The sequence below is a fragment of the Bos grunniens genome, chromosome 11 (genome assembly GCF_055505025.1).
Source record: "Bos grunniens cultivar Pamir isolate PY7600 chromosome 11, Bosgru_T2T1.0, whole genome shotgun sequence".
Taxonomy (NCBI): domain Eukaryota; kingdom Metazoa; phylum Chordata; class Mammalia; order Artiodactyla; family Bovidae; genus Bos; species Bos grunniens.
Window position 1 is genome coordinate 19758516 of NC_141175.1, and position 18766 is coordinate 19777281.

Below are 18766 nucleotides of genomic sequence, written 5' to 3' on the forward strand. Positions count from 1 at the left end.
GCTCCCTGAGTGCCCCGTGTGCCGCCTCCATCACTGTCGTCACGGCTGTGATGGCTGTTGCGTGTCACGCCCACCTTGTCCCCAGTGTCCAGCGTGAAAGTGGGCCCTGTGTTTGCATGTTCTTAGCTTTTTACTCTAATGTTTAATTCTTGGATGCTGAAGCCAAGTTTACCTCTTCTCACCTAATACCTGTCCTCACTACCCGACTTCTTATTTCAATTAAAAAAATAATAAATAATAATAAAGTCTTTTTTTTTTTTTTTGGCCACACCACACAGCTTGTGAGATTTTAGTTCCCTGACCAGGGGTTGAACCCAGGCCCTCTGCAGTGGTAGCGCGGAGTCCTAACCACTGGACTGCCAGGGAACTCCTGGTAACAGTCCTAAAATAGACAAGTAAACAAATTCTGGGTACTGTTCTTCTTCCCTGCTCTGCAGAACCTTGTTTTTCTCTCGTTCATGCATGCACTCACACGTAATGCACCTCGTAGAAACACACCAGAGTTCTTCCTAGAAACACAAGTTTTAATCAGCAGGCACCTTATTCTTTTTTTCCCCCAACCCACCGTGTATCTGTTTGTTCCAGTATCTTTAGTTCAGCCTCCTGCCCTAAGCGGCTCTGATGTCCCCTCCTCAGGCCATTCCTGCTGCTCCTGGTCTTACACTGGCCTCGTCCAGGCAGCACTCAGGACTGACCTGTCCAACTCCAGCCAGGACTCTGCAGTCCAGTGGACAAAGGGACAGAGTTGAGGCTTAGGAACTGGAACAGTCACGTTTTTTCCAAGCCCAAGTCAGCCCACCTGACTGCTCAGAACCACTAGTATCTGTACAGAGTCCAGCATGTTGCATGTCGTGTGTCTTACACTTTCGTTTAATTCTTGGTGTCTACATATTTATGAAGACTCTTGAGAGTCCCTTTGACTGCAAGGAGATCAAACCAGTCAACCCTAAAAAAAATCAACCCTGAATGTTCATTGGAAGGACTGATGCTGAAGCTGAAACTCCAATCCTTTGGGCACCTGATTTGAGGAGCTGACTCATTGGAAAAGACCCTGATGCTGGGAAAGATTGAAGGCAGGAGGAAGAGAGCAGCAGAGGATGAGATGGTTGGATGGCATCACTGACTTGATGGACGTGAGTTTGAGTAGGCTCCGGGAGTTGATGATGGACAGGCAAGCCTGGTGTGCTGCAGTCCATGGGGTCGCAAAGAGTTGGACACGGCTTAACGACTGAACAACAACAACATATTTATTCTTCCTCTGAAATGGCAAACATTGATTTGTTCATTTGTAGCCAGCTTTCTGCTGTCTGTAAAATAGGTGCTCAATAAATACATGGTGAATGAGTTAACAAATTCCCACATTCATAATGTGATGTTTAAAGCTATTAATGTATCTCTAGATTCTGTCTCTTATTGTTGTTCAGTTCACTCACTCAGTCGCGTCCGACTCTTTGTCACCCCATGGACCGCAGCACGCCAGGCTTCCATGTCCTTCATCTCCCAGAGCTTGTTCAAACTCATGTCCATTGAGGCAGTGATGCCATCCAACCATGTAATCCTCTGTTGTCTCCTCCTGCCTTCAGTCTTTCCCAGCATCAGGGCCTTTTCCAATGAGTCAGTCAGCTCTTCACATCAGCTGGCCAAAGTATTGGAGCTTCAGTAACAGTCCTTCCAATGAATATTCAGGGTTGATTTCCTTTAGGATTGACTGGTTGACTCTCCTTGCAGTTCAAGGGACTCTCAAAACTCTTCTCCAACACCACAGTTCAAAAGCATCAATTCTTTAGTGTTCAGCCTTCTTTATGGTCCAACTCTCACATCCATACATGACTACTGGGAAAACCATAGCCTTGACTAGATGGACCTTTGTCGGCAAAGTGATGACTCTGCTTTTTAATATGCTGTCTAGGTTTGTCATAGCTTTTCTTCAAAAGAGCAAGCATCTTTTAATTTCATGGCTGCAGTCACCATCTGCAGTGATTTTGGAGTCCAAGAAAATTAAGTCCGTCACTGTTTTCATTATTTACCCATCTATTTGCAATGAAGTGATGAGACCAGGTGCCAGGATCTTAGTTTTTTGAATGTTGAGTTTTTTTTTTTGAAGGGCTTAAATTTATTTTTTATATTGATAATCTGTGTCTTTCTACCCTAATACATTATTATTGATTACATACAGGATGAGGTGAGGTATTTGTAAAATATCTGGTAAAAAATAATATACAGTATTCTGTATGAGATGGAATTTTATGAACCTTTAGGTCTTCTGAAGTGTCAAATTGATCATCTAAGTTAAATTAAACTGCCCTGACTGGACTTACAGCTGTTCCCTCAAACCATGTTTAAAAAAAGGAAGGATCTTACATTTTCCCAGAATTTGTGCAGAAAAGGGAAAGCACATAATTGACAATTTCTATTTCTCACATCCAAAGTAATGCATTCATACAAAATCAGGACCTTCAAAGTCAAGCATGAAAAGAACAAAAAAACAAAAACAAAAAAAATAGGTTAGAGATATATAATCTCTGAATAATGTTTAGGCTAGTTCACCAACACCAAAGAAATCCAAGTGGCCAACAGTCTTGAAAATGCTTTATTGAAATGTGTGACGTATGTGCAGAAGATGTGTGTGAAAAGACCACAGCTTGAAAACTGGTTTTGGAAACCTCTTAACAACCGATTGAAAAAAAAAAAAAATCCTACTGGACTGGACTTCTAGTGTAACCAGAAGCCTGTGTAAAATTTTCCTTGAAAACATTTTCCATCACAGAGACTAAAGAAAACAAAGCTAGGGTATCTGGACATGGTTGGAGGCTGAAGTTTCAGAGGAGGAGAAGCCACAGTTTTTTGTTTTGTTTTTTAAAGAAATGTGGGGTGACATCTTTTTTGGTTACATCTGAATGAGCATGGACTTCACAGTTCTCAGGAGAACACCGGAGGGTGCTCGAGTCTGTATGCTTCTTGAAGAAACAGAGAAACACAGATGGGAGGAGAGAGGGGAGACAGAGGGAAGGGCTTGGAGGAGAGAGAGCACTGGAACAAGACATGATTAGGTTAAGTCTAGTTATAAATTTATCAGAAGCTGTGCGCACCTTTTTTAAAAGTCCTAAATTTACATTCCAAAAACTGCCCCCCCGACCCCCAAACCCACTGTCCCTGCCTTGGAGCTATTGTGAAAGTCTATGCACAAAAACTGGAACAGAAAATAAAAAATATCCCAGCCCCTTCAAACCCCAAAACAAACCCAAGAAAGCTGTACATTTTTTTTTTAACACATAGGATTAATAATATAGGCATATAGGTGGCATGATTCAATTAAAAGGCTTTACTTTTTATGCTTGAAAAAAAAACCCAATAAATAAAAAGGTGCTAAAGTTAGCATTAAGAATTTGGTTGTAATATATTGACAAAGTCTGGGAAGGCAAATCCTCAAAGCTCCCCTGATACTGATCTGTCTCAGCAAAACTATGAAGCAAATACATAAATAACGCAACATATGATTGAGAAGGTGAGATTTTCAAAAACAAAGACAACATAATCCAGGTTAACTTTGTTGAACAGTGAATAAATGAAATTCATCTACACCTGAATAGAACATATTTAACAACTGAAAAAAATTTTCAACAACCACAAAAAGAACTTTTTCAACAAAGAGAACAAGACTTGTTTTCAGGACACACAGACGCCTGCAGCAGATTCCCACAGCAGCTGTACTGGTGTATCTTCTATGGATGAGTTAGACAGGCTGAGCTCCACACGGAAGATGACTGACAGGGCGACGGGACAGCCACACAGGGCGGAGCGACACCGGCTACGACCCCAGGTCCACTGCAGAGCTGGCTTGTGCGTAGGAGGCACACAAAGAAAGGTGATTCAGGCAGACATTATTCAAAAGCTACTTTGTCAAGGAACTCTCTTTGCCTCGTAACCATTGAATAATGTTTGGGAAAGCTTTGGGCTTTTATGTTTGTTTTAAGTTTTACTCCTTGTATTTAAATTTCTTAAATAACGAGGTCACTAAAACTCATGCACGCTGCAAAAAACCTCATGCAGTAGTTAAGGTAAACCATCCAAGCAGTTTTTATTCATTAATATTCATAAATACACACAGCAGCTTCATTAGAGATTTCCATTTTCCTCTTCAGTTTGAATGTGGAGTATTACGAGAGCCTTCTGCATGTCAGGGTGCAGGAAGCAGAGATCACCCCTGCACTGCTACCTACATTTACCTGCTAGAAGTAAAAATTAGTTAAGTGGAAATGATTATCATATATATTTTCTCTCTTCCTTTTTGAATGTACACAATGTAACAAGAGTGACAGACCTGAAATTACAATCACCAAACAAACCCAAGATAGTTGTTGTCCACTTTCATTGGCAAATACAGCACAGAGGACATTGTCTGCGAATTGGGATGTCATCAAAGAGGAGGTGGTGGAGGCTCATTTCCTTTATTACTCTCTTTTAAATTTAGGTTTTCTAAAGCAACATCTAAAGGCATAATATCTACACAGCCCATAGCACCAAAATCTGCCATTTCCCCCCGTTCATCCTCGTCTGAGGACGAGCTCTCTTTGCGCACTAAAGTGGACAGAAGGAGCTCTTGGACAAAGAGGCTGCGGTCTGCGCGCTCACTTTCCATGGACTGGCGCTCTGTTTCAGACATTTTAGGATCATTCAACCTTGTTAAAAGAAACTGGGAGTTCTGGATCGTTTGCTGACTGCTTTCTGTGTTAGCTGTGTTGGTTGTTGCTGTGGATTGCGTGATTGTAGTGGTAACACTGCTTGTGTTAGTGCGCCGGGTTGCGTTGCGTGCGGTCTCCAGTTGTTGCCGTGCCGCCTGGGCATGCTGCCGTTCGATCTGCAGCTGCATCTGCAATTGTTGCAACTGAGAAGCGGAAGGGCCAGAGGAGTTCAGCTGTCCTCCTGCAGAACGTCTCACTCCCGATAACTGAGATAAAAGCTCAGCTATAGGATCCATGGCTTCCCTATTGCTTGGAGAATATGAACTCTGAGAAGAAGAAAGTCCACCAGTAGAACTGCTAGTAAAGTGCATGTTTGATCTGCGCGCACGAGGACCTCCTAACCCCTGGCCAGGGTGAAACATTCTACGTACATGTCGGACACCGCTCGACTCATCTAAATCTCTAGGGGCTCTGTGTTCAAGTGTAAGATGAGCTGCAAAGTCATCCGTGACATGATTAGGATCGCCTCCAGGTAACGCTGCACATATTGGACAAATCACTTCTGTTGATGTTTCTGCGTGTTCAGAAGTAACATGTTCTTGAAGAGATGTCTCCGTATAGCCCATTTTTCCACAATAGGGACAAGTAAAAGACTGTGGCTGCTCTACGGAGAAAGCTTCCCCACCATAGTATAAATCAAAATCTACCCTTGTTAATATGCACTGCATTGGGTGGTCAGTTGTATGCCTTGTTGTTGTTGCACCACTCTCATAACAAGATGCACAAAGATCGTAATCGTAGCAAATTAAACACTTGTATCTGCGACCTCGAAAATTTCCTTTTAAACATGCATCACAGCTGACACCTTCATGTCGGGACATCCTAGTTCAGACGGTGGCGGCGCGGCCCCTCCCGGGCTCCGACTGCAGTGTCCCCTGTGGGGTCCCGGCGCTGCCGGCGCCGGCCGACTCCCACTCGACTCCCGGGCTCGGCCGCGGGGGCAGGGTGGGCAGGGGAGCGCTCCCGCGGCGGCGGCGGCGGCGGCGGCGGCGGCGGCGGCGGCGGGGAGGCGGCGCGGGGCGGGAATGGGGCCGGGCCTGGCCGGGGCTGAGCTCCTCCAGGAGGCGGGTCCGACGCCGCGGCTCCGCCGGCGCCCGCCGTGACTCGGTCACTCTCGGGCCCGCCGGCTCCCGGCTGCGGCGCCGCGCTCCGCAAACCCCGCTCCTTGAATGTTGAGTTTTAAGCCAGCTTTTTCACTCACCTCTTTCACCTTTATCAAGAGGCTCTTTAGTTCCTCTTTGCTTTCTGCTGTAAGGGTGGTGTCATCTGCATATCTGAGGTTATTGATATTTCTCCCGGCAATCTTGATTCCAGCTTGTGCTTCAACCAGCCCGACATTTTGCTTGATGTACTCTGCATATAAGTTAAATAAGCAGGGCCACAATATACAGCCTTGACGTACTCCTTTCCCAATTTTGAACCAGTCCATTGTGTCCTTGACCTGCATACAGGTTTCTCAGGCGGCAGGTAAGGTGGTTTGGTATTCCCATCTCTTTAAGAATTTTCCACAATTTGTTTTTCCTACGCTAAAGTCAAAGGCTTTAGTGTAATCAGTGAAGCAGAAGTAGATGAGTGCAATGGAGAACAGAAAAGCTTGAAGCCTCCCCTTAGAATTTGTGGCATGCGTGAGCTTGATAAGACGAATGCAGGGTGGAACCTGTTAAGTCCCTTAAGATGTTTTTAAAAATGAAAATTCTGGGTATTTCCTGGGTGGTCCAGTGGTTAAGAATCTGCCTTCCAATGCAGGGGACCGTGGTTCAATCCCTGGTCTGGGAACTAAGATCCCACATGCCACAGGGCAACTAGATCCAAGTGCCACAACTAAATCCTGACATAGCCAAAAATAATAATTTTTTTTTAAAAAAGAATATATTGGAGGATCAGTGTGGGGGTGGGCATTGCTTCTTGCTGAGCAGTTGGGATGTTAATGAAAATGATGGCAGCTGAGTCATCCTCATGGATGGGCAGGTTTTGGGCATCAGGGGCACAGGGAAGACCGTGAGCTCAGGACGGAGCATGTCATCCATGAACTTAGACTCCGGGGAGCAGGAAATGAGAAAGATGTCTGTTCAGCTAGACATGGGAATGAAATGTGGCAAATGAGGTTGGACTATGAGGGTTGAGATGCAGAAATAGGTTTGGTTTTTATCAGGGACACATCAGAGAAACCAGACAGCTGCGAGGAAGGGGTTGGGGTGGGAGGGGGAAGTGATGCCTCAAGTCCAGAAAAGGGGCAGGGAAGTGAGAAGGCAGAGGGAGCATGTGGACGGGTAGCAGCTGGAGAGGCCAGAGCCCCAGGAGGCAGGCTGAGTGCTGAGCTGGCGGGTGGAGACGTGGGACACGTGTGGGGAAACCCAGGCGTGAGTCACCTGCATGGCCTCACCTTAGACTCAGGTTTTCAGTATTTAAATCCGAACTCTCCAGGCTGATCCTGGCAAGTCATTGCTGAGGGCGTTGTGCCTCTGCTGGTGCGTGCCTAGTCGAGCTGTGGAAGCCTCAGACAGCAATTACCCCAGAAGGCATTTCAGAGATTACAGTCATGACTTGACCATTTATCTAGCAGGGGAGATGGCTGGTGCAGGCATGGTTACACACCTTGCTAGTAGTAGTTTTCAGGCAAATTTCTTCCTCCATTTTGAAAGTTCGTGTGCTGAATAGTGCATGGAAGTCAGATCCCACATGGCTGTAAAAGTTGTGGTGGTGGTTGGCCTTCCAGCCCAAGGTAATTCTACTAAAAGTGAAATTTTCCTTTGTCGGGTTGTAAGAAGGAAGGGTCTTACACAAGGCTTCTCTCTCCGTTGACGGTCCCATAGTTTCGGTGCAGGTCTCTGAAGTGACACAGGCACGTGCCACAGCGGGCCGCGTGGCAGCTGTGCTGACTTGGGGAGCACGTGCGGGGGAAGGTGAGGACGGAGAGCCTCAGCTTTCTTTTCCCTGGGGCGGGACTCTCATCAGGTTGAGAACCCAGGGACTCTGTGCCTTGAGCTTTCTTGCTCACTGAAGCTTGGTGTCTTCAAGTTGGCTCACAGCTGAGTGGCCGGCGGGGTCAGGCCCCAAGTGTTTCAGGAGGCTTTGGTTCTCCTTGATTTAATCCATAGTGACAACTTGCTAAGCCACCATTTCTTGCCTTCTTGCTTCAGGGGGAAGAACAGGGGACCTCGAGACCGCTTGTCCCTCCTTTTCTCGCTTACCTGCTTTCTCCAGCCGCCCCCCACCCCCCTCGGTACTGTTCCCTCTCACTCTTTCACACACGTTCTCTTTTAGTTTCCTTTGTTGGGGGCCGTGCTGTGGAGACTGGGGGTGCTGTGGACCCCCAGAACTGACCAGAGCCACAGCCCCAGGCCATGGATGGAGCTGTGAGAGGAGGAAGTGTTGGTGGGTTCCCGTTCCTGGATCTTTAAAGTGCTTCTGTCGTTGATTTTTTCCTTCATTGTAATGGTTATCTTTCCACAGACTTCATAGCCCAGTAATAGGTTAATATTTTGTGAAATATAAACAGCTATAGACGTTTCACTGTTAGGTTTTCATTCATGAGATGACATCATTACAGAGAATGTTAAGGATGATGGGGTTTTAGGGAAAGTTTATTACCACGTGTTCTCTTAACCTCCTTACTGTCCTTGCTTTAGATTAAAAAGGAAATAAGAATATTTTTCTGTTGTTTTTTTTTTTGTCTTTTAGATTCAGAACATGAACAACATAATCTCCTTCCCTCTGGACAGTTTGCTGAAGGGGGACCTGAAAGGAGTGAAAGGGGTACGACCTGCGGAGGCCTGTCTGGGGCTGGCGGTCCAAGGACAGCATCGTGGTCTTGCTGGCCCGTCCGGGCAGATACCCCTCAGGCCTTCCTGAAATGGCGGGACAGCTCCGTGCCACCTCAGGCTCCCTTGACTGGCCGCCTTGGCACCACCATTCACCCCTAACAGTGGTGACCCGTGGCTTTCTCACTTGTCCCGCTGGTGCTTGAGATGTGGGAGGGAAAGCGACAGAAAACTATGAACAGCTATGGGCTCGGCTGGCGGAGCAGGGAAGCCTGTGTGCAGTCCGGTTTTCCAGCTAGTCTGGCCCTGACTGGTCCCTGTAACAGGCCCCTTGCAGGGACGTGGTCTCCCCACTGGGAGATCAGCACCAGCAAGGCCTGAGCCACCTTTATTTTTCTATCCTGCAAAGGGCACCCATTGTTGAGGCCTCATCAGCCTCCCACAAACTCTCAAGTCGTGGTCTGTGTCCTGAGCACGTGCTGTGTGGGGCCAGGTGCTGAGCAGAAAGTCACTCGTGCATATCTCTGGCACAGACAGGTGTGTGATACAAAAGGGAGACGACCATGTCCCAGTCCTTAGGAGGCCGAGCTCTCTGATCCCCAGCAGCCTCCGCAAGGCCAACCTGGCCGACCTGGGGTCTCTGCAGAGGCAGACCATGCACGGAGAGCTGTCGGGGCAGGGAGTCTGGCCGGGTGAGCCGTTAGGAGTGAAGACACTGAGGAACGTTACTCATCATCCCCTGGGGCCCCGAAGAACCTGTCAGGAGAGGTAGGCAGTAAAACGAGAGGGTGGAGTGCACAGGGCAAGTCGTGCCCCGGGGCCTGCAAGTCCGGCCTGTCTGCAGCAGCCAGATGCAGTCCTGCCCGGTGGCCTGAGCTGGCCGGAGTAGAGGTGAAGCTGATGGGGTGGACTGGCCCCCTTCCTGCAGGCTCTAGGTGCCAGGCTGTGGAGCTTGGGCCTTGTCAGAAGGCTGGAGAAGAGCCAGAAAGAATTAGAAATCCCCGCAACAAAAGGGTTTTCTCTTCCAAAAGAGCCCTGTTAAAGGGAGCATACATAGGTGGGAACAACTTGATGGAATTTTTGGTGGCTCAGTACATTTTTAAGTCAGGTTTCATCAGAGAATGTGAATCAGAATCGATCCCCTCGTAGCTCACATGGTAGAGAATCCGCCTGCAATGCAGGAGACCCAGGTTCGATTCCTGGGTTGGGAAGATCCCTCTGGAGAAGGAAATGGCGACCCACTCCAGTATTCTTGCCTGGAGAATCCCATGGACAGAGGAGCCTGGCGGGCTACACAGTCCATGGGGTCACAAGAGTCCAACACAACTGAACGCCTAAACCATCAGGTCACAGGGGACAGTAAATGGCTTTTATATTCTTGTTTTGGGGCCCACGTCAGGGGTACGTGTGTTGAGATTCCTGTATTAATAAAAAAAAAAAAAGCCAGAGTCCTTTTATTTCAGAGGGATAAATATTTGCAGATTAAATGTTATGTCTGTCTGGGTTTAATTTCAGAATGATTCTAGGGCAGAGGGCACAGTCTAGGTGAAACAAGACATGCTGAGTTGATAACTCATTGTAACTAGCCGACTGGCACATTACACAATTCCCTCTTCTTTGTGCATTTTGTATATTCTATAATAAAGATTTCTTAGGAAAGAAATGCCACCACTAGTCTAATTAAAAAGCCTGTACTTAGAGCTTAGGCTCTTTATTTTTCATGGGATCACATATGTCATTTATTACAGAAATTAATACTCCTTTCAGGGCTAGTCTTGGGAGACGTTAAGTTTATCTTGCCCAGAAGTTCATGATTAGTTCAGTTTAATTTATGCCTCTCTGTTTACAGGATTTGAAGAAGCCTTTTGATAAAGCTTGGAAGGACTATGAAACAAAAATGTGAGTGTTTTCGTTTTAAAAAAATAAGCATGGGTGACTTGAGGCTTTAAGATGGCTCTTTTATTGCTTAAAGGTATTGTCTGAATGAACCTTAATCCAGGAAAGAATTCACCCAGAACTGTGTTGCCCTGTTCTGCTGTGATTCTAGATATTTCCTTCCATGCCAGGTGTCTGCCTTCCTGATGTTAACCTCTTCAGACAGGCTTTTTCTTGTCCCTCCTCTTCTGTCTGTCCTATGACTGCCTGATTGTTGTTTTCAGGAATGTTAATTGACTGCCGCTGGTTGACTTTAGGCAGCTGTTGTAACATTTCTGATCACAGTTTCTCGATTCCTGGAGTGGAAAGGATCTAGCTAGCTAGAACTGGGTGAGCAATGGTGGTGATAATAGTTTCAGTTATTTTAAATACCTGAGAAGTAGAAAACATGTTTTAATGCCTCATGTTTACTTTGTAATGGCTGTGCATTGGGTAATAGAGTTTTCTCAGTGGAAATAGTAACTTTTATATGAAGCCATCTGGGAAGGTGGGAAGTGTTCAGAAGAAAGCCTTTTCAGATATCTCGGTTGTTGGTCAGTCGCTAAGTCAGGTCCAACTCTTGGTGACCCCATGGACTGCAGCACACCAGGCTCCCCAGTCGTTCACTATCTCCTGGAATTTGCTCAGATTCACATCCATTGAGTTGGTGATACCATCTAGTCATCTCATCCTCTGCTGCTCCATTCTCCTTTTGCCTAAATTAATCTTTCCCAACATCAGGGTCTTTTCCAATGAATCAATCTTTGCCAAACAGGTGGCCAAAGTGTTGGAGCTTCAGCATCAGTCCTTCCAGTGAACATTCAGGGTTGATTTCCTTTAGGATTGACTGGTTTGATCTCCTTGCAGTCCAAGGGATTCTCAAGAATTTTCTCCAGCCCTACAGTTTGAAAGCATTGATTCTTCAGTGCTCAGCCTTCCTTATGGTCCAACTCTCACATCCATACATGACTATCAGAAAAACCATAGCTTTGACTATACGGACCTTTGTCAGCAAAATGATGTCTCTGCTTTTTAATACGCCATCTAGGTTTGTCATAGTTTTCCTTCCAAGGAGCAAATGTCTTGTAATATCATGACTTGCAGTCACTGTCAGCAGTGATTTTGGAGCTTAAGAAAATAAAATCTGTCACTGCTTCCACCCTTTCCCCTTCTAGTCCATGAAGTGATGGGACTGGATGCCATGATCTTAGTTTCTTGAATGTTGAATTTCAGGCCAGCTTTTTCACTCTCCTTTTTCATCCTCATAAAGAGACTCCTTAGTGCCTCTTCATTTTCAGCTATAAAGGTGGTATCATCAGTCTATCTTAGGTTGTTGGTATTTCTCCTGGCAATCAGATGGAGCTACATGTAGGTAATTAGGTTTGTTTGCTTTTACCAGCCCCAGGCATCTGTTCAGAGGTGGAGGATCACAAAGCTCACACCAAGCAATACCAAATCGTTGGTGCTCATCCTGTCCTAGAAATCTAAAGTTCTATACTCCAGATTCTGGAGTTTTTCTAATGGCGCACATTCACATATTAACACAGATTATTAAACCAGAATACTTTGAAGGTTGGCTCAACCCAGAGAGGCTCCAAACTCACTATGCTTGGGCTGTTAGCGTCCTGCATCCATGTGCCAATTCAGTTCAGTAAATAAGAAGGGGATCCAAATTCCTGCTTTATAGATGGGACACCAGGCCTCAGGATTTGCTCTGGTCAGTCACAAGAGACAGTTGAGCCAAGGGCAGGACGTGGGTTTGCCCACTTCCATTCAGCTGCTGTCGCTGCCAGACTCACGGCCCTTAGAGAAAATGCTTCTGTGCATTTCTGAACCCGGAATGTGAGGGGGTCTCTGAGGAGGATTGCTGGAAATGGTTTGAAAGAAGAATGAGATCAAATTCTATAAAATCAAGACACACATAGATATGGTGAGGACTCACAAATCCCAGAATTAGAGGACAAATGAGCACCACCCTTTAAAACTCAGAGTAATTGTGGTGCTGGAGAAGGCTCTTGAGAGTCCCTTGGACTCCAAGGAGATCAAACCAGTCAATCTTAAATATTCAACCCTGAATATTCATTGGAAGGACTGACGTTGACGCTCCAATCCTTTGGCCACCTGATGCAAAGAGCTGACTCATTGAAAAGACCTTGATGCTGGGAAGGACTGAGGGCAGGAGGAGAAGGGGACCACAGAGGACAAGAAGACTGGATAACCTCACTGACATCATCATGAGTTTGAGCAAACTCCAGGAGATGGTGGAGGACAGGGAAGCCTGGTGTGCCACAGTCCATGGGGTCGTGAAGACCTAGCAACTGAAAAATAACAACAATCCTGGGATAAATTTTAAAACTCACTCTACCCACTTACACGTGAGATTAGATTATTCTGAGAGGCCCTGTGATGTGTAACAAATAGCTTTAAGACATCTTTAAAATTCCTGGCCTGCAGTTCCATACCTGACCATTTTGAGAGTGACCGACGTCTGTCCTGGATCTCAGGCCCTTTGCAGTAGCGGTGGCGTCAGGGGCGCCTCGGGGCTGCGTAATTGTCCTGTGACCTCAGGGGCCTCCAGTCACACTCCCTCCTGGGGCGTGAGTCACTGCAGCAACATCTCTACCAGGTGGTCACCTGCTGCTCACCTGTTCAAGTCAGTGACTGTCTACTGCGTGCCTAGTGCTGTGCTTCAAATAAAAAACAAGAATTAGAAGCTCTGTCTCTTGCCTCTTCTTCAATACCCCCTCCCCAAACGATGGGGACTCTGGACCCAGAGGAACCCATTTCATGTTGAACACTTTCTGAGGAGTGCTGCTTGTGTGGTGTTGGTGTCCGCCTTGGGTGCTGTGCAAAGAGTCTCTGCCCTTCTCTTGGTGGTAACCTTGACACTTCTGAGTGCTTTCTGTGGCTTTTGTTTAGTTTCCTTTTTCTCCCGAATAAAAGTCTAATTAGTATTTCAAGCCCTTCCTAACTGATGTGACTTGTAGTTATCCAGGTCCCCCGTCTTAGGACACACTCCAGAGAGGGGTCAGCTGGTATCCTTTACTGCACGCTGGACTCAGGAGCACAGTCGAGCAGGAAATAAAGACAGAGGGGAATAAAGCTTAAAAACGGGAAAGGTCATCTGTTTCCTTCTGTGACTGTGAAAGTGTTAGAGCTCAGTTGTATCCAACTCTTCGCAATCCCATGGACTATAGTCCCCCCAGGCTCCTTTCTCCATGGAATTCTCCAGACAGAAATACTGGAGTTGGTTGTCAATTTCCTTCTCCAGGGCATCTTCCCAACCCAGGGACTGAACCCAGGTCTCTTGCATGGCAGGCAGATTCTTTACCATCTGAGCCACCAGAGAAGTCCTCTGTGACCTTGAGCACTGTCCTAGTGCAGTTGCTTTGGAAGCATTTGCTGAGTTCAGTACTCAACAGAAAGGGCCAAGACGGATATTTTTGGGGACAATTCGCATCTTTTCTTCCCAGTGAGTTCAAGTCCGTCCTGTGCTGAGACATCTCAGGGAGCATTTGTGTCCAGGGTGGGCGTCAGGATCGCAGAGGGGACTCCCCAGTCTAGAGGTGTCTTGACTGATTCTCTCGCTTTTCCACATGTTAGAACCAAGATAGAAAAGGAGAAGAAGGAACACGCCAAGCTCCATGGGATGATCCGCACGGAGATCAGTGGGGCTGAGATCGCGGAGGAGATGGAGAAGGAGCGGCGCTACTTCCAGCTGCAGATGTGCGAGGTAGGCGTGCGAGGTGGGCAGGCAGGGCTCACAAGAGGCCTCGGGGCAGCGCCGAGGTGCCGTGGATGCTGTTGTCCACTTTCTGCCTCTCAGGCAGCCTTAGGCTCCTGGAGTGTGGGATTAGATTAATCTGACATCAAGATTTATTAAAGGTAGGGAAAGACTCATTTGAAAGATGGAGGAGGAAATGGCAACGCAGTCTAGTATCCTCGCCTGGGAAATCCTGTGGACAGAGGAGCCTGGTGGGCTACAGTCCATGGGATCACAAAAGAGTTGGACATGACTTACAAATAGAACTTGGAAGAAGGTTCTTTCTGCCTCACACAGATCCTCCTGGAAACACCTCTTCTCTGCTTTAAGTCAGCTAGAATACCCCCTTAAAGTGAAGTTGCTCAGTTGTGTCCGACTCTTTGTGACCCCAAGGATTGTAGCCTACCAGGCTCCTCCGTCCATGGAATTTTCCAGGCAAGATTACTGGAGTGGGTTGCTGTTTCCTTCTCCAGGGGATCTTCCTGACCTGGGGATCGAACCTGGGTCTCCTGCATTGCAGGCAGATGCTTTACCATCTGAGCCACCAGGGAAGCCAGAATACCCCCTTAGGTGCTTTTAAGGAGGTACCGGGTGGTGAGACCCCCTCCCCCAACAGCCGTGGTCCCCTCTGTGAGAGTGAGGGTCTGTTTCCAGAAGCCCCTGCCTTTGCAAGTGTCCGCCCCCCACCCCAACCCTGGGCTCCACCTGCTCGGGGTAAGGATGCTCCCAAGGCCTGAAGTCCTCTGTCCCGCTCCACCTGCAGCCTGAGTCCTCACCTCCGGGAGGGGAAAATGGCAGGACCAACACTCAGAACTTTTCTTTGCTGGAGGCTCAGGGATGGAAAGTCCCCAAGACCAGCCATGCAAGCCTTTGCTTCCAGCCTGTTTTTCATGCCTTGCTTGGAGGTCTGTTGGTCGAAACAGCTCCTGAAAACAGTTCCCCTCGCTCGAGGGCTCGTGCCTCCAGGCAGCGGCAGTGGAGTATCCGTGCTTGGTGGCGTTTGTGTTCCCCCACAGCAGTACGGACGTACGTGCTGAGTGTGCCCGTGCAGGGGTGACGTTTGTGACAGGCACCGAGGCTCGGTTCAGCCAGCTCTCCTTTCCCTGTAAGCTGTCCACAGCAAAGCTCATCAAAAGGCACTTTGTGATTTTAGGATGTTTGTTAATTACAGCAAGCACCTAGCCTTTCCATACGTGTATCTTAGGAGTGTATTTAAATGACTTTCTATTCCCAGAGCACACCAAGTGGTCCACAGAGGAGAATCCGTCCCTGGGACGAGAGACGTTTGTCTGATATTAGTACAGCCACACCGACTCTCTTCTGGTTTCTGTTTGCATGGGATTTCTTTTTCCAGCCTTTTACTTTCAACTTACTCATATCTTTGGCTCTGAAGTGTGTTTCCTGTGGGCAACCTATATTTGGGTCATGATTTTTTTATCCAGTCTGACAATCTCTGCCTTTTGATGGGATTCTTTAATCATTCACACTTGATGTTACTGTGTATGTGGTTGCGATAGTAACATCAAAAAAGTCTGTTCTTTTACTTTTTTTTTTTATGTCTTAGGTCTGTTTTGTTCCTCTGTCTCTCCTTTGCTACTTTGAATACGTGAATCCTTTGCTACATGAATATTTAGAAAGGTGTAACTAGGCTCAAAGTGTTCCTGTAGACAGGAGAGTGGATGTTTTTATCCACATGCTGTTTTATCACAGCAGGCATCACTTAGACTAACACCTGTCTAGCCCATTTCGCACAGTGTTGGAGAAATCAGCCCGGACGACAGGAGACAGGGATGAGGAAGCAAAACTGCTGCACGTCATGCAGACACAGGGCGTTGCTTTTATTGAAGGGGGATAAAATGAAGTAGAGTGTTTCACGGAGAGTGGATTTGGAGGGGCCTGTGTGTGAATTCAGGTTGTGCTCTCTCTTTGGCTAGTGAGGAGGAAAGCCGTCGACCTGAACTCGGCAGGACTGCTTATTCAAGTACGTTTAGGGACGAGAGACTCAGCCTGGGTGTTACTGGCATTTCCTCATGGTGAGGGTGTGCTTTCTGCAGTGTGCACCCAGCACTGGGGCTTGTCCTTGTCTGGGTGAATGGGCTGTGAGGACTGTCAGAAGGGTTATTTTATTGGAGGGGCTCTATCTACTCGACACCACTAAGTCACACACATGAGTCGTCTTTTGGGCGGGTCCCCAGGCTGTGCTGAGCGTCACAGGGTCCCCGCTCTTCAGAGCTGGCTGGGGCAGGGCCCAGCCCTGTGTGCAGACACAAAAGTGGAGGTGGGCCAGTGGGCTGTGAGGTCGGAGTTTGCAGAGCAAGACTCATCTGATGAAGCTGCAGACGGTGACCAGCCAGACCTGGGCTGGAAAGAGAGCGTGTCTGAAAAGCAGTCCCCGAGAACCTGGCCCCTCAGTGAAGACTGCTGGAGTTACAGTGGCTTTAAAATCGTTCAACCGCTTCCTCAAACTGAAGCCCTAGAGCTTTGTAAATGCTCGACGTTATTCAGGTGTTTACCATTTTAGTTGCCTCGGATCTAATGTAGAGAAGTGACTTTCAGGTGTTTATATTCTAAACCTGTGGGATTTTCTCTTCAAAATGAATTTTATAAAGACATTCAGTATGCCAGATCGGTAATACAGATGAATAGAGAATGTATGAGAGATCTGTTCTTGCTTTTCTTATGATTGTAAAAATATGTGCTTTAAAACATTGGTCAGTGTATATGTGTGTGTGTATATGTGTGCATGCATGCATACTTAGTTGCTCAGTTGTGTCCGACTTTTTGCAACCCTACGGACTGTAGCCCATTAGGCTCCTCTGTCCATGAGGATTCTCCAGGCAAGGATACTGGAGTGGATTGCCATGCCCTCCTCCAGGGGATCTTCCTGACCCAGGGATTGAAGCTGTGTCTCTTATGTCTCCTGCATTGGCAGGCGGGTTCTTAACCACTAGCACCACCTGGGAAGCCCATGTATATATGTGTATATGCATAAAAGAAATTAAAAGTCACTACACATTTTACTTATTAAGGTAACCACCTTGACATTTAGTGGCACATCTTCCAGATGTCCCTGGTACGCATACGTTAAAGACAGTGTGTATAACCAGGATCATTCTCTACTGCTGCTTTGTATTCTGATTATTTTCACTCACTAGTGTGCCACAGACATCTTTGCCATCAGGAAGTCTCTGCTTTATTGGCTTGATTACTAACAGCCCTTCTTTCTATGGATGCACCACACTGTAGTTCCCCATTCATAACATTTGGCCTGTTGCCATTTTTCACTTTTACAGGGAAGTCTGCAATGGACCTTCTTTTCCATTCATCTTTGTAAATTTTTATGATTGTCTTCTTAGAATAAATACCCGAAAGTAGAATTTCCAGGTCAAAGTGCACATGGATTTTAACATTGACACATGGCCAAACATCTCATTAACCATCTAACCATTTTGCTACATTGCCAGACATCTTTATTTAGTTAACAGTGAATAAGTATCAGAAAGGAGGGAGATGAGGATGTAAAGGCAATGATGTAGTTACCGTTTCAGAGCAGCCGGGCAGGAGGACACTTGAAGGCGAGTTTCCCAGATTATAGCTGAGACGCCAGTGGTCAGTGGGGGTCAGCAGCTCTCTAGGGGGCTTTCAGCCTTAGAGGTGACTTATTCTCAGGATTGTAAATATCTCCTATTTCGATAGTGAAGGGGACAGGGAATTTATGGGATCTTTTGTTCTATAAACTCTTAGCAAAGAGCAAATGTACATCCTGATACTAGTTCTATATATCCCTGGGGTTTCCTGTTGTTTTATGATTGTTAATGAATTCTCCAAGTTAAAAATGATTTTAATTTATTTGAATTTAAACTTTGCTTTTTTAAATTCAAAGAATCACAATGTTTATTTAAAGTGTTGGGGAAGTGTTTCAATATCAGAGATGTGGAGACAAAGCCTTAACTACAGAAGACCAGCAGTTAGTGTTTAGACGGTGACCTACCTGAAGAAAGGGCCCTGGAACAGGGGATGTGGACAGCTGAGTCCAGAAGGTGGAACCCTTTCATTCTAACCATCCTCACTCTTCCATGCAACTGGGGCAAAAGTTTCCCCTAGCTGGTAAAGACAGGCTGTTTTATTGCAGGGAGTTCTTGGCACTTAAAGCTAAGTATTTGATTACCCAAAGGTCAGGTAATTCATGTGGCACCAAAATAAACGAAGCATTTAGTTGTGGCATTCAGAAAACATTAAGCATCTATCATGAGCCCTACCCGTAATACAGGATGTCAGAGAAGGTAGGGAGGTGACCTGCCCTCAGAAGTTCATGTTCAGCTCATATTCTGTTTCTTTGACATTTCCCGTTTGTTTGTTTTTTTTTTTAAACAGTATCTGCTGAAGGTCAATGAAATTAAGATTAAAAAGGGAGTGGATTTACTTCAGAATCTGATCAAGTATTTTCACGCTCAGTGCAAGTAAGTTCTTGGTTCTTTTCCTTCATTATCATGGTATTTCAGATGTTTCTCTCTTTACAGCAGCTTCTCGGAGATCTTTAGTATTATGCTGAGGAAAGTATGCATGTATTTAAAAAATACTAGTAA

The 18766-nt window shown here is 46.4% G+C and overlaps 3 protein-coding genes across 7 annotated transcripts in view; 1 reads left to right on the forward strand and 2 right to left on the reverse strand.

The window, feature by feature from the left end:
- The window catches only part of ASAP2 (ArfGAP with SH3 domain, ankyrin repeat and PH domain 2), a 162115-nt gene that overhangs the window by 78945 nt on the left and 64404 nt on the right, over positions 1 to 18766 (forward strand). For all 5 annotated transcript variants that reach the window (XM_086325531.1, XM_086325535.1, XM_086325532.1 and 2 more), the window contains 4 exons: positions 8424 to 8498; positions 10353 to 10402; positions 14021 to 14150; positions 18555 to 18640. In XM_086325531.1, the coding sequence (XP_086181657.1) occupies positions 8424 to 8498; positions 10353 to 10402; positions 14021 to 14150; positions 18555 to 18640 (341 nt within the window). The remainder of the gene's footprint in view (positions 1 to 8423; positions 8499 to 10352; positions 10403 to 14020; positions 14151 to 18554; positions 18641 to 18766) is intronic.
- Positions 4054 to 5664, reverse strand: LOC147362691 (E3 ubiquitin-protein ligase KCMF1). The gene has a single exon (XM_086325544.1). The coding sequence runs from the start codon at positions 5561 to 5563 to the stop codon at positions 4418 to 4420; it is 1146 nt and encodes a 381-aa protein (XP_086181670.1). The 5' UTR covers positions 5564 to 5664; the 3' UTR covers positions 4054 to 4417.
- Positions 4054 to 7117, reverse strand: LOC147362690 (uncharacterized). Its single transcript, XM_086323382.1, has 2 exons — positions 7112 to 7117; positions 4054 to 5906 (listed from the first exon to the last, which is right to left on the reverse strand). The coding sequence occupies exons 1-2, from the start codon at positions 7115 to 7117 to the stop codon at positions 5565 to 5567; spliced, it is 348 nt and encodes a 115-aa protein (XP_086179508.1). The 3' UTR covers positions 4054 to 5564.